The sequence below is a fragment of the Anastrepha obliqua genome, chromosome 5 (assembly GCF_027943255.1).
Source record: "Anastrepha obliqua isolate idAnaObli1 chromosome 5, idAnaObli1_1.0, whole genome shotgun sequence".
NCBI classification, from domain to species: Eukaryota; Metazoa; Arthropoda; class Insecta; order Diptera; family Tephritidae; genus Anastrepha; species Anastrepha obliqua.
The window spans coordinates 91197590-91213487 of NC_072896.1; the positions used below are offsets into that span (position 1 = coordinate 91197590).

Here is a 15898-nt window from a genome sequence, read left to right on the forward strand (position 1 = left end):
CAGCCGTAGCATTGGCCAAGAGCTGGGCATGATCATCAAACCGTTATAAACCATTTGAAGAAGCATGGATTCAAAAAGAAGCTCGATGTATGGGTGCCACACGACTTGACGCAAAAAAACATTTTTGCCCATATGGATGCATGCGAATCGCTTCTGAATCGCAACAAAATCGACCCGTTTTTGAAGCGGATGGTGACTGGTGATGAAAAGTGGGTCACTTACGACAACGTGAAGCGCAAACGGTCGTGGTCGAAAAACGGTGAAGCTGCCCAGACGGTGGCCAAGCCTGGATTGACGGCCAGGAAGGTTCTTCTGTGTGTTTGGTGGGATTGGCAGGGAATCATCCACTATGAACTGCTCCCCTATGGCCAAACGGTCAATTCGGACTTGTACTGCCAACAACTGGACCGCTTGAATGCAGCACTCATGCAGAAGAGGCCATCTTTGATCAACAGAGGCCGAATTGTCGTCCATCAGGACAACGCCAGGCCACACACATCTTTGGTGACGCGCCAGAAGCTCCGGGAGCTCGGATGGGAGGTTCTTTTGCATCCACCGTATAGTCCGGATCTCGCACCAAGTGATTACCACCTATTTCTGTCCATGGTGAACGAGGTTGGTAGTCGGAAGTTGTCCACAAGAGAGTCCTGTGAAAATTGGCTCTCCGAGCTTTTTGACAATAGGGAAGGGAGCTTCTATAAGAGGGGCATTATGAAGTTGGCATCTCGTTGAGAACTCGTCATCGAACAAAACGGCGCATATTTGACTTAAATCGCATTATTATAACCAATTTTATGAACAATTGAAAATTCAATAAAAATACCGCAAGACTTTTTTGACAACCTTTATTTAAATGCTTACAACTAAATAAAATAAACAAAGGTAAATGTTAGATCCGTCTTAACAAGTCGTTGGCTTTTAGAAATTTGTAGACAGTCAGTATATAATATTACTTGCAGATGGCTCTTTAAGAAAATCCAGTGCGGGAGAGGATCCAAAGAACTGTTGTCTAGAAGTGTGTAGATTTCGACAAGATTGTAGATTGTGATCTAAGGTTGCGGTTTCGTCACAAAAGAGGCAATCGGCTGGCAGCGTGCGTAGGAGGAGGTGTGCATGTGTGAGAATAGTGTGGCCCAGGCGTAGGCGCGAGTACGGTTTGAGAACTTTTAATGGAAGGTCGGAAGGAAGTGATATCTTTGATCTAGAAGGATTTAAGAAAGCGTAGTGGTGTTGGTAGTTTTTCCAGTTATCTAACAGATAAATGCGCCGTTGTTTTGTAATCTCTAGGAGGATGTCACTTTTAGAGTAGCATTTATGAAGTATTGACGGTAGATTAGAAACGCTTCTAGCTGCGGCATCAGGGTTTTCATTGCCGGTAACCCCGAATGTCCTGGAACCCACATTAGCTAAATTTTGTTTGGATAGCTTATGAGAATATTTCTAATTGTATTTATATGAGTTTGATCGTGTGTGGGCAACCGATGGCATTGATGCATTATTGACTATCTGTGCATATAATTATTTTGCCTTTACTTTGTTTGGCATAAATGGAAGCTTCCAACAATGCCACTGTTTCTGCTGTAAAAGCAGAGCATATTGGGTGCAAAAAAACATGTTTGATCGTGTCCCCGTTTTCCTTTGTAACGCCAAAAGATGTTGAAGTTTGGGTTTTCGATCCATCTGTAAATATAAAATTCCATCCCTGTTTGGAGTACTTTTCCTTTTCGGATGTAAACAGTGCTTTGTAAATCTCCTTCGCTGTATGTTCTTTTGGTCGCTGCAGCGTGTTGATGGCAAATGGAGTTTTGTGTATTGTCCATGGAGGTTGCGTTTCAGCTGTGCGGTAGCGAATGGTACACGGCAGTTCAAGGCTTCTTTGCAAGCTGAAACATTTGACTACAACCGACGTAATTTTAGGATGCCTTTTTCTTAAAGATGCGTTTCTGAAATCTTTAATAAGATTGACATTGTAGGTGAAAAGTAGTTTTGGTAAAGGTTTATGAGTCTGTCTTCGATCCGATCTGGAATCTTTGGCAAACCTGTTTCCGCAAACACGTTTCGAAGTGATGTAGTTGGGAACGCTCTAATGCCCCTACGTATCGCAGAGTAATAAGGCGATGATATTTGACTAATTGAGCGTTTATCTGTGTTTCCGTATATTGGAAGGCCGTAATCGATTTTTGATAGGATGAGTGCTCTGCATGCATGAACAAGTGAAGACGGATGTACAAAAGATTTCTTAGAAGATAGGTATTTAATTATATGTAACCGTGTCATAATGCAATCCTTTATGTATTTATTGTACAATGTTTTTTAAACTTATACTTAGAGTCTATAATTACACCTAGAATTTTTATTTCTTTTACTGACATTATGGAATTTTTTTTTTTTTTTTTATTTATTTAAAACTTTATTTTGTATTCTGTCTATACTTACAATTCTTAGAAGACATTTTACAAATATTTGGTTACATTTAAGAGTGGCTTTGATTTTAGTATTAAAGGAATATTTCCAGTGAAATATCCTTTCTATTAAATAAATTCAATATTTTATAGATGGCTCTTGGACGAGCTGAATTGGTGTTTTTCTTTTCAACCTTAAAAAAACACATGATGGTGACATGAGGGTAGAGGCCAGTTCATTTGGGTGCGATTGAAGTCGATTTCGGTATTTACTGGTTACATTTTGTATTTCCTCTTTTATTGAAGGGATGTCTAGGTCTCGATGAATTTGGGCATTTGTCACGTACCACGGAGCGTTGACTAGGGTGCGTAGAGTCTTGGACTGAAAACGCTGCAGGATTTCCAAGTTTGAATTTGACGCAGTTCCCCACAGTTGTATTCAGTAAGTCCAGACTGGTTTTATGACAGATTTGTAGAGGATAAGTTTGTTGTCCATTGAGAGGGTGGATTTGCGGTTTAGCAGCCAGTACATATTACGAAATATTAAACCTAGAGCTTTCCTTTTTGTAAAGATATGCGCGTTCCACGTAAGCCTTTTATCCAAATGAATGCCGAGATATTTAGCACTATCACATTGCGGAATTGGAATACGGTTTAAGTTGATTTGTGGGCAGGTGGTTCTTTTTGTGGTAAAGGTTACGTGTTGGGATTTATGTTCGTTTACTTTCAACCGCCAGCTCCGGAGCCATTTGGAGATTTTATTTATGCTTATTTGGAGCATATAAGAGGCTTCTACGGGATCCACTGCTGTCGCCATAATAGCGGTGTCATCGGCAAAAGTGCCAGTTAGTACACCTTTTGTGGTTGGCAGATCGTGTGTAAAAATTAAGTACAGGATTGGACCTAGTATACTGCCTTGTGGGACCCCAGCTTTAATTTGTTGGAAATTGGAAATTTCATTTTCGTAATTTACGTAGAACATTCGTTGGTTTAGATATGATTTAAGGAGCAAATAGGCATTTAGTGGTAATTTCTTTTTTATTTTAAAAAGTAGGCCTTGGTCGAAGGCTTGTGATATGTCCAGGAAAACTGCTGAACAGATTTGTATTTTTTCGACAAGTCTATAGACTTGCTCAATTGTCGAATGCTCATTCCTGAAACCAAACTGATGTTTCGGAATTATTTGTTTGCGATTATGGAATGGCCAAAAAATTGTGTAGGCAACCCAGAGCAACTAGATTTTTTGCAAATGTGCAAAGTTTTGGATTTTTCGAAAGAAATTGATGTGCCTGAGGTTGAGAACCCTGTCATTATGTCTCGGAGAATGCTTTCGAAAATACGCGAGACTGAAAGAAGATTAGCATTTTTCGTGAAAAAGATAACATCGTCGGCGTAGAGCTAACATTCTATACTGGGATAGTTCGCTGACAGCTTGGCAATTTCATCGAACGCTATTATAAAAAGAAGCGCGGAGAGTGGAGACCCTTGTGGCATTCTATTCTCTAGATTTACAATAATTGAGGCAAAACCATTTATTCTCACTCTGCATTTTCTGTTAGTGAGAAAACTTTTAACAAAGTTTATAATTTTGGAACCAACCTTCAACTTAGTTAATTGTTTCAAAATGATATGCACTCCGATTCGGTTGAAAGCCTTCTCCAAATCGATTGCTAGAAGTGAAACATGGTTTCTTGTTGAGAGTGCGTTTGTGACGACATAGTCAAGGTGCAAAAGGGCATCAATTGTGCCACTCCCCTTTTTATATGCAACCTGGTTAGAACTAATAACTTTGTTGTTCTTAATATACCACATCAACCTATTTGCAACCAGTTTTTCCATTAGTTTACCCAGGCATGATAACAGAGAGATGGGCCTATAGCTTTCAACAGAAGTAGGAGGTTTATTGGGTTTCAAAATTGGTACGATATAGGAAGTTTTCCACGCTTGAGGGTAAAAGCCGTAGTTAAGAATTTGGTTATAATTACTTTTTTGATTACTTTAAGTAGGAAAGAAGTTTAAGCTTATGTGTCGAAAGGCTTTTGAGGTATGGCCTGCCTTTTGTCAGCTTTCGGAAAGAAAACTACGCCAGCTTTACTTCAATTCTTAGGCATTGTACCTAATTTCAGACTTATCCATAAAATATATGCTAAGACCGACGCTAATACATTCACGCCGTGCTGAAGTAGGCAGGGCTGTATGTTATCAACACCTGGCGATTTAAATGGATTAAGAGGTGAGATCCAACATTTGGTTTTGTTCACTGCTTTTGTTCACAATTTGTACGGCTCAAGGCGAGTTTCCTACTTGTAGATATTAAGAACCGAATGTGCCCGATATCTTCTCTGTCCTTGATCACCATAATACACTCCGGAAAGTGAGTGTCCAGCAAAAGCAGTCCCGTTTTCTCCAGATTCTCCGTAAAACTTCATTTAATACTCTCCAATTTGAAATGCTATTTGATATAAAAGAGTGAGATCCAGGACTATTATTTATTACATTTATAAAGGTCGGCTTATCGCCTTTATTTGCTACCATAAAATTATTAGTAGTAATGAATCAAAAAGTGACTCTTACGTTAATGTCCGTGCTCCTCCAAACCGTGTGATGCGCATTGATATTGCAGCATATACCCCATTGGAGATTTTGTTTGCGACAATAGCCTATTAGCTGCTGTAATTCGCGAGAAACAGCATCCTCCACATCACCTGGAAGATATAGCGAGGCCAGGACAATCACTCTTCATCCTCGGGCACTGGGCACTTCTGCCTGTACTGCCACCAGATTACGTTGTATGAGCTCTGAAATTGGAAGAAACTGAACATTGGTATTGTAAATCTACTTACAAGTTTTTGCCTGCAAACCTTTGACGCTTCCGTATGAGACCCATGGTTCCTGTATGACTTGACACATTTTCTCCAAATATCAGGCACCGAGACTGATTGAGGCTCTTTCTGCGCGGTGGAGATTTATTTGGAGACAGTGAAACTGACTCCAGCGCTTGTATAGCTTTTGGAGTGAAGCCTGGCACATTATTTCCCAGACTGGCCCTTCCAAACCTTACCACCCTTTTAGCTCAGAGCCGACCAGAAAGAGCGGATGGTTTTTTTCTTTGCCACTTCCCGCCTTTGGTTTTAGGCTTAGAGAAATTGAGCCTCGTTTTAGGTTTCTGGATGCTCAACTGAGCTCGAGTTGCTGCGGGAGTTGATGGCTAATGCCCGGCATCTTTACCGCATTATCACTTCTTGTTCTGGCGCCCTTTAGCCTAGATCTGAGGACACTGCCAAAGCCGTCAGAAGCCTTGTTGCCTCGCTTTTCGACTTTTCCAGCTGAACTAGGGTCCAGAGCAATTACGAGTTCCACCAGTTCACCTTTTTGAAGGCGGTATAGTACTCGCCATTCGTTGACCAGGGAGCTAAGGCCAGGGAGCTCTTTAGGTCAGGGAGATAAGCTTGGGAAGTAGGCAACAAAGATTGCAGCCTTTAACATTTCTGCCTCGTCCACAACCTTATAGCTTCCTTAGTCCAGGCTACCGTTTCGTTGTCTAGACAGCTTAAAACTAGCCATCCAGGCTTGAAACTGTAGCCTAAAACATGGGGCTTCACTGGGCCTTCACTACTTTCTAACAAGGCATTCTAGGGGGAATATATGTACTCCTGTGGAAATTGAAAGTTCTGTAGAGGGAAAGATGAAACCGCCAAACATATACTGGCATCGTGCCCAGCACTGATGCATGAAAGGGGCAAAACACCTAGGTAAACATATTTTACCAGAGGAGGAAAAAATTCAATAAAATAGGTAGGTAGGTAGGTGAAATGGTTGAAGTGCCAGTCTGGCACTCCTCAAGTAGCACTAAAGCGCCGTTTTGATACCATTATAAGACCTACAACAAGCAGATATCTACAGCCAACTAGAGCTGTTTTTATAATGGAGAGAAAGTGCAGTCTCCTTCTCTGAAAGGTCCCCACAGCTTCTGCAATGGGGGTTATATGGTAAACCTAGCTTTTCCGTGTGTGTACCGATCGTCCAGTGACTGGTAAACGCAGCCTCCGAGTTTGGAAATTGAATGGAAAGGAGTCCAAAGGACTTTCTGAGTCCTTCGTATATAGTACTGGGACCAAAAGGTTTTCGAAATAGCACATGAAGAAATGGAGCTCCATCTTTTCTGCGCTTTCCTGCGAAATATTTTGTGCAGATCCCCTTTAACAACTGCCAGGGGGAAGCCGATGACCGGGTAGGAGGTTTCTGAGGCCAATTAGTCCTCATCCTGGCAAGCTCAAATAGGAAAGCTGAAATAGGATAAGTGCAAAAATTTATTGTGGAAATTGAGCTTAGAGAAATACTCTGAATTCATGATGGTAGCAAAATAAATATTTCATGTCGTAGTGCTAAATCTCCTCATAATAATAATATCATAATTTGAAGTAGAAATTGAAGTTAGCTGCGCTCCTTAAGCAGGAATATGGAGCACTCGTTGAAGAAGTTGCTTGGGGGAATTCAGTCTTGGGCCTTACAGCTCAGTGTGCTCATTGAAGGGTGTTTTCTCGTGGCTCCTAGGAGGCCATACTATGCAAGCAATATTAGCTTTCAATGTCATAAGCAGGTGGAGAAGTGCAGGTGCTTATTAAGTGAACGAATATAGCGTAAATGGGTTAAAAATATTTATTTCAATTACAAATATGTATAAACAGTGATTTCTTCGTAGTCATAACTTTCACTTCATTTTTCCTTTTCTTTAATTTAATAATTCCCAATAATTTTTATATAAATTTTTATTTCAGGGCACACCCACATCGCGCATTACTTTAACAGCGGAGGGCCAATCAATAGCCATCAAAGGAATAGATATTCTGGATGCGGAAGTGCGTGGCGCGCGTTTAGTCGATGGGCCCACACCTTTAGAGGGTCGTTTGCAGATTTATCACAAAGGCACGTGGCGCGATGTCTGCACCAATTCCAGAAAGTGAGTAGCTTCAAACCATTTTTAGCGCCCAAATAAACTTTTCCTTTATACTCGCTTAGTTGGACGCTCGTGGACTATGCCGTCGCTTGTCGCCAAATGGGCTACGCTGGTGGCCACTTTTGGAATTGGGTCGAACGCACACCGGGCTACCATCCACGTCTACTCTACGAGCAGCCGCGCTGCAAAGGTAGCGAGAACACACTATGGGCTTGCGCTTGGTCGTCGCGACAACTTGGCTCCGGCGTGTGTGACTACCACAACGATATCGGCATACAATGCCGGCCCGTGCACAACACACCGCTCAGTCATTGGCGTGGACTCTACTTCGAAAATGCACCGGCCACCAAAACACTTGGCAATAATAATATTGTCTATACAGCGCTGTCACAGTCCACCCTCCGCTATGTGGACATTACTTATGCAGGTGTTGGACGTGACTTCAGCGTCAATTCCGCTGTGGAGGCGATCGGTCTGCCGCCCGTCATGCAACATGTTGTAGTTAGCCATTCGGCCTACACCGGCTTCAATGCGACCTTGCCGCTTGGTGGCTTCGTCATGCAGAACGTAACTGTGCGGAAAAATAATGGCATTGGTGTGTTCGTGAACTCCAGCCAAGGTATGGTGCAATTGGACGGTTGCAATATTGTGCAGAATGTAGCGGATGGCGTCAAGTATGTGGGGCATGATTTGCGCGCCAACGAACGCATGGATCGCGCATCTATCTATGACTTTTGCACGCTGCCCACAACTTCCGGACAAACCTACCCCATTACGCTGTCATTCACGCAAAAATACTACGCCGGGTCGGAGAAGGTGTGCGGCAAATACTTTTTCACGCGTCCAGGCTACCTCCTCACTGTGCACTTCGAATCGTTCATGTTGCGCAATAATGAGACGGCGTCAGTGGAGATCTTCGACGGCACATCGGAAAGCGATCGCATGCTGTTCGCTTGGAAAGCACGCAACTACACGCGTCCGCAGAGTGTTACCAGCAATCGTGAGAAACTCTTCATACGCATACAGGCGGATGCGCGCCAAGAAGTGAATGGCTTCTTACGGCTCACCTCGGGTGATACACGCGCGTACGACTTGCGCGTTGCGAACTCTGTGGTGGAGGATAATGGTGGGCGTGGCATCGCAATCGACAACATACGCTCCAAGCTGCATGTGCACGGCAGCTTCGTCTCCGGCAATGGACATGTGTCGGGCGTGCATGTGACCAGCGGCGCGGGCGATGTGAACATTACGAGCAGCAACATTACATTCAATCAGGGTGGTGGCGTCAACATCACTTACTATGGCGGTAATCGTAATATATCGCGTAGCACCATACAAGCGAATAAAGGCTATGGTGTGGCAGTGTGGCTGAATGACACCACCGCGCCGGATCGCGTCGAATACATACCCTTCAACCAAACCACGACTCTGGAATACTCAAAAATTGGCGGCAACTTAGAAACTGGTTTCTTTCACGGCAATTGTAGTCAACCGATTTGGGTGAATATCACCGGCAACAGCTTCAATGGCAGTCTGTACAATGATGTGTTCGTGGAATCCTGCTGGCGGTTCACGCCCAACAGAGAGCCGAATATGCAGTTGCAAATTGGGCACAACACCTTCGACTACAGCCAGAAAAATTCAATATTTCTCAGTCCGGCGCTCAATTTGCAAGGAAAAATTGAATTTAACCACTTTCGTCTGGGCACTTATGGTGCCATATACATACGCAACGACTACATCTTTCAGGAGTTTAATTTCATGCCGGTGCGCCTGTTGATACAGAGTAACTTCTTTCGGCGCAACAGCGGCGTCTATGTCGTATCGCTAGGACTTTCGCCCTACAGCACACGTGAATTGCAGTCCCTGCTTTTCACGCGCAATTTTGTGCGCGACAACAAGATCGCCGAACCCTTCGGGCCGCTGATAGAGGGTAGTGAAGGCAGTGATGGCTCAGGTCGGCTCAATCCACGCTGTCGTGTGGCCGCCGCTGTGGTGGTGGCCTCAAGCAATGTGGACATCTACCGCAACATACTGCACAACTTGGACTCGGCCTACGAAGTGGGCTCGCAGCTGAGCGATCAGAGTCAGATAATCAATGCCACTTACAATTGGTTGGGTCACTCGGATGAGAACAAGATTTTCGCGCGTCTCTTCCATCGCAACAATCGCTACAATCTAGCCAAGATACAGTATATACCCTATCTATTGCACAGCTCAAACCCTGGCTCCACGACAATGATTACCATGTCCACGCTGGTGCCGCGTTTCTCGCAAGAGGGCTCCGATCTGATTGGCGGTGAAATTGATGGTCAAGAAATACTCTCCTCCGGCACTTACCGTGTCACAAAGGATATCAACATACGGCCAGGTGGCAAGCTCACGCTACAACCAGGCGTCACGCTCAAGTTTGAGCCGAGCGTTGGCATGATGGTTGCCGGCAAGTTGGAGGCGCGCGGTCGTCGGCCAGACGACATATTCTTTACGCTGAAGCGTGAAACTGTCATTGCCATGGATAATTCCACGGACGTAGAACAGCTTGATGTCGACATTATTGACATCGAGACGGAGTCGATAATAGAGAAGAATGAGCCGCCTCGTGTGCCTGTGCGACTCGTTGGTGGTGCTGGTGATTACGAGGGCCGCCTGCAGGTCTATTTGGATGGCCGCTGGGGCACGGTTTGCGACTATGGTTGGACGGTGTTGAATGCAGCGCTCGTGTGCCACCACCTCGGTTATACGCTCAACCCACGCGACTGGCGGCTGCATCGCTCACAAATGCCCACTGTAGGCGTAACAGAGGATGTGATTGTTTCGAATGTGCGTTGCACTGAGCACGACCTCGACATTACCAAGTGTCATGCGGAGTATTTGACGCGTGGTGAGTTCGAGAATTCATGTACACATGAAAATGATGTGGGCATGCGTTGTTATGAGGGCGCGTGGGCGGGTGTGCGTTTTAGCATGCTGGCCGAGCGCGCAGATTTGCAGTATTTGACCATTGAGAAGGCGGGTCTCTTCGACTACACCACGAACGTATTTAAGCCGGCCATACAAATGGATTTTGCGCGTCACAATCTCGAGAACGTGCGCGTAGTGGATAATCTGCAAGATGGTTTGGGTGTTATCTACGCAGACATCTACGGCGGCAAGTCGGTGAATAATATCAAAAACTGTGAGTTTGTAAGCAATCGTGGCAATGGCATCAGCTTGAAGCAGTTGGATTTGCGCATACAAGGCTCCATAATAAAGAACAATCGCGATAGTGGCATCTTTCATGACCCCGTCATTTCAGCGATCGAACAGAACGAGCTCGGCGGGTGGTTTAAAATGGCTGTTGATTTCAACTACTTCGAAGCCGACTATGATCCCTATGTATTGCCGCGAGATGAGGGACAGATCGACTTGGACACTTGGCAAAATAAGTACATACGCACCGAACCTGTGCGCGGTGAGTCGATCACGCGCAAGATAGTTGTGCGTTGCCCGGCTGGCTATGTGCTCGGCATACAACTGCTGAATCCCATACAAAACCTTTCCACAGAACACATTTCCATACTCGACTCACAAACAGAGAATAAGCGTTCCGCTTTGTGGCTGCTCAATCGCGATATAAATGTATTTCCTACGACGAGCAGCAGCTACGGCATCATCATCTACTATGAGAGTGGCGCTAATGCTCTAGGCGGCACCGTATTGCGTTTGTCGACCGTGACTGCACCAATACAGAATATACGCAATAAAGTAGTTAGTGGTCCTGTGCCCACGCTCAGCATACGCTCGACAAAGATACAGAAAAACTTTCGCGGTATTGCGGCCTACTACTACAATCGCTATGTAGGCGATAACGGTGAGTACTATTTGCGCAAGGCGAATGAGTCCATCAAGATTGTGAATTCGGAGATCAGTTCGAACTTTCGCGAGGCTCTGCTGGTGAAGTCACCATACTGGGATGTGCAGTACAGCAACATTTCTGAGATCACCATACATGTGAATAGCTCGATGATTACACAAAATGGCCATGGCATTAGGCAGCTCTCGAAGGACTTGCGCTCTTCAAACAATCTCTTCCACTATGTGGTGCAGGACACTACTGTTGAGGACAATGCATTCGGTGGCTTCCAGGTCGAGCTGCCTTACGTTTGGCAATACAACGAGAACTTTACGCACAGCGTCTACTTCGCCAACAGCACTTGGCAGCGAAATCGCAACTTCTTCGTCGATGTCACCGGTCACTACACAGTTTTCAATATAACGTCTAATGTGTTCTTGAGCAACCAGTGTCCGCGCAGCCTGATCACACTCGGCGGCATGGAGAAGCGCATCAAGTTCGATTACAATCGCATAGAAAGTAATAACGCAAAGTTCATCGTAGAGCTGCGCGCTGACAGCTTGAGCGAGATACTTGGTGAGGTACCCGCAATAATCGCCTACAATACGATTAAGGGCAACAGCATCGACACTATGGCGGGAAATCTGCGTAATGCACCCATGCGCAGATACAAACCACGTAAAGTACGTCCACAGAATCGTCTGCCCAGTGCTGTTGTGCGTTTGGATGGCATACAAAATGTGAAACTCTATCGCAACTTAATTGCGGAAAATCAAATGGACTACAATTTGGTGGCGGGTGTGCGCTCTGCACGTTTAAATAACTACTTTTACGCGACGGAGAACTGGTGGGGATCGAAAGACGCCAAGTATATTGAGTCGAAGATATTCGATTTCGATACTTGGAATGATCATGCAGACGTCATTTATCAGCCCTTCCTCATTGAGGACAGTTTCGATGCGAGCGTCTCGCTGATCGATGAACACGACGAGACTATTGATCTCAACAGTTGGTCGGGTGGACGCATTTACAAAGATCTCACGCTACGCAAGCGTCCCGAGCCATATCGCATACTCGCCGACATCACTGTAATGCCGGGTGTCACACTCTCGATACAACATGGCGTGCAGATCGAGTTCGAGCCAAATGTGGGCATTCTTGTGTTGGGCACTCTAAGCGCCATCGGCTATCGTGAGTCGGAAATTGTAATGCGCCCATTCTTTAATGGCTCGCATGAGTCGTATACATTGCTCACAAAGCGCGCTGTGGAGGATCTGAGTCAGTCGCAGGCGTACGATTCTATTCGACTTTGCACTAACGCACAGAACTGCACCGTGAGTCCACAACTCTCGTTTGACAGCATCAACGAAGGCTTTCTCGAGTACTTCAACCACACCACCTTGCAATGGGTGCCCATTTGCGATAGCCGTTTCACCGAACGGAATGCGCAAGTGGTGTGCCGTGAGCTCGGTTTTGATCCGCTCAATGTGTATTACGGACACGATCGCCGCATCGAGTACCACACTAATTCGTTGACGCGCATTTGGACGTGGGTGCAACCGCTCGAGTGTCGTGGTGATGAGTTGCGCATGGAGGATTGCGCAGAACGTTTGAATGGACAGGTTTATGGACGTAGGCATGAATGCCGTTGGGACGATGTGTTTGTGTTTGTGAGCTGCAACAGCGCGCCGGAGGATCAGGTGTACTGGGGTGGCATACGCTTCGCCAACTCGGACTTTGAGGAGAATCAATACGGGCATCGTTTCCACGATAGTCTTTCCCATGGACCTATCGGCAATCGGGAGAGTCATTTGGAGTTTATACGTATTGAGAATGCTGGCATACTGCACAATCAAAAATCAGCTGCCATACAAGCGATACACAAGAGTCCAACCATACGTTCGGTGACCCTCGTCAATTCTGCGCATCATGGCGTCAATTATATAGCACCGAGCGGCACAATGAATCTAAATTTGCTGAATGTTAGTAGCGCCTTTGGAGCGGGCATCAATATACTCTCGTTGACCGGAGAGGGTCGCGAAAGTGATGAGTCTAGTTTTACGCCACTCAAAGATTTGGACATACCATACAAACTCTTTTCGCTGGTTGACATTTGCGATCCCCAAAAAGTGCTAACCGTGGAAGAACGGCTGCTGGTCTACTACAAGTATGACAATAATCCCGTCAATTGCGTCAAGATATTCACTTCACTGTATCGCGCCAAACCGATCGGTTTCCGTTTGTTGCAATCGAACTTATTCAATCATTCGAAGGAGTATGGACGCACGGATGTGATACGTCTCTTCGATGGCGACATCTACAATGTGACTTCACGTTTCTTGGGCAAAATTGAATGGGATAGCGGCAATCAGCGAAAGTTTTTCAAAACTGAGAGTCCTACACTGAGTCTGCAATTGATTGCAAGTGGCGCGCCAGAATATCATGGTTTCATAGCGGAAATCGTAACTGTGCCCATATCGACTTTGGGACAATGTGAGTAGCGAAAATTCGATTTGTAGAAAGGGAATCCCCAAATTCTCTACATTTTTTTTTTTTTTTTGCGATTACTAAAAATTTACTCATGATAATTTCTGCTTCCAGTTCGCGATGCTCTGCACAACGTCACTTACTCACACATTTCAGGCGCTGTGAAAGGTGCGATCACTTATGCATCCGCTGGCGAGGTCACGCCCACACTCACACTCACCTCCAACCGCATAGAGCGTAATTGCCAACAGTTGTATGGAAATTTCTCGACCTGCAAGTCGGCGCTTAGCATCGATGTGCAAAATATGCATTCGCTTTACTTTATGGTACATTTTTGAGGCGTAACTATATTTTTGTTCGCCACTTATTTTAATTCCATTTATTTCGCCTCGCAGAATAACTTAATCAAGGACAATCAGGGCGGTCTTCGGATACGTGCCGACTCACGCGGCTCAGCCACATCACTACGCGGTTTCATACATCACAATTTATTCTTCCGCAATCGCAATCGTCCCGCATTGTACGTGGAGGGTCGTCAGTCGTCTCCATATCAAGAGATTGAGTTGTATCGCAATTACTTCGCGCAGAACAAAGCTGGCTTCGAAGATGTCATCAAGCTACGTCAAGTGGTCTCCAATTTCAGTTACAATTTTGTGCACAGCAATGTGGGTGGACGGATTGTGGAGATATCGGGCTTTGAGAAAGTGCGTTTGCCCATCTATCAGACGACCTCGCATAATGGATTTTACAGGTAAAATATTTAACGAGTTCAAATGAGTCTCAAATTATGTTTTGGGAAGCATTCTCTGGCATTTCTGGTGTCTGTAATTCTCAGTAGGCTTTTCAAGTTTCTGTTTATAAAAAATTCTTCGTTCTGAAAACCTCGCTTTTCAAACCCCAAATTTATGAGATACGGACTATGTAGGTCATTTGTTTCATAAGCATGACGAGTAGATGTTAAGGCTTGAAAGCTCTAGCACTTTTGGGTCTCCTCAAGTGCTCGATGTTTTTGGAAGGGCCAGGATTCAAAGATCTCTCGGAAAAGCCAAGAGATGTGGTAACGAACAAAGTAGAAGAAAGCAAGGTTCTGGTTGGTCGGTTAGCTGAAGTGATGAGTCTCCAAAAATCCAATTAGTGCTTCCGCACCATTTTGTCGCCACATCCTCGCTACCAACAATTCATAGTTAGTCTAAGACTAATTTTGCGGTCGTCGTAGACGATTGGTTTGGTGCGTGACTATCGTTCGGTAGTACCGAATTCGAGATCTCGGACATGAAACACCAAATGAAGTTGTTTCGTCCCTCGCCTGGCATTGGCAAACCTCCGAGTGTATATCTGCCACGACAGTCTGTGCGATTCAGAAACTTTATAAGATTGTTTACATCTATACCAACCAGCTCTTCGAGGTTTTCAAAAGGCAGTTCTTGGTTCTCTCTAATCAAGACATATTTTTAATAGCGTTACTACCTTTAAAAGTCTAAAATTAATTGAATAAGTTAAGAAAAATATTACAATAAGGGGATTGAATGAAAGGTGTTGAGGAGGCTTTAATTCTGAAAACTTTTTGAATGAAATTGTCAGCTCTCTGAAAAATATATTATGTATAGTAACAATAATTAAAGAACTTAAGCTACTGGCAATTTCGTGACACCCCAAAAATGTTGCATTTTCATTACCCTTTACTTTTTTCATGTTCGATTCCAAAATAATTTTAGTCCGGTGGAAAAATTGTGTGTTCGATCCTAAAAATGCCACATGCAACGAAGGCAAGAAAGACAAATGTTCTCGGCTGAGAAGCTTTGTTGTTGTTGTTGTAGCAGCATAAACATTCCCCATACATACACGGGGAATGCATCTGGAGTGACAGTCCTTGGCTGTATATAAATCTGGCTCGTTTTCTTAACGCAGAACTGACTGTCGTGGCAACGTTACGAAGCTTTATTAGGGAGTTGGTTGCTTTGAAAATCAGCTGACTACTTAAAACGTTAATTTTAAGAAGTGTGAGTGTCAGACAAGGATAGATACATACTCGCAGTGTTTTGTGCTCTTTTCTGAGTAAGCAAACATTGAACAATTTGCTCTTAATTTTTTCCTAGAAGCCAAAACCCCACAAGCTTACATTATTGAGATCAAACGAAAGGTGTTCAAGAAAACTTAAGTCCAGACATATTTTTAAATAGGGTTGCCATTTATCTAAAGTTTTTAATTCTTTAAATAAGT

General features: G+C 44.5%; 1 protein-coding gene across 2 annotated transcripts in view; it reads left to right on the top strand.

Annotated features, from left to right (window-relative positions):
• Positions 1 to 15898, top strand: part of LOC129247044 (protein bark beetle) — a 43788-nt gene that overhangs the window by 17288 nt on the left and 10602 nt on the right. For both annotated transcript variants that reach the window (XM_054885911.1, XM_054885912.1), the window contains exons 2-5: positions 7181 to 7362; positions 7422 to 13684; positions 13793 to 14004; positions 14074 to 14429. In XM_054885911.1, coding sequence (XP_054741886.1) covers positions 7181 to 7362; positions 7422 to 13684; positions 13793 to 14004; positions 14074 to 14429 — 7013 coding nt within the window. The remainder of the gene's footprint in view (positions 1 to 7180; positions 7363 to 7421; positions 13685 to 13792; positions 14005 to 14073; positions 14430 to 15898) is intronic.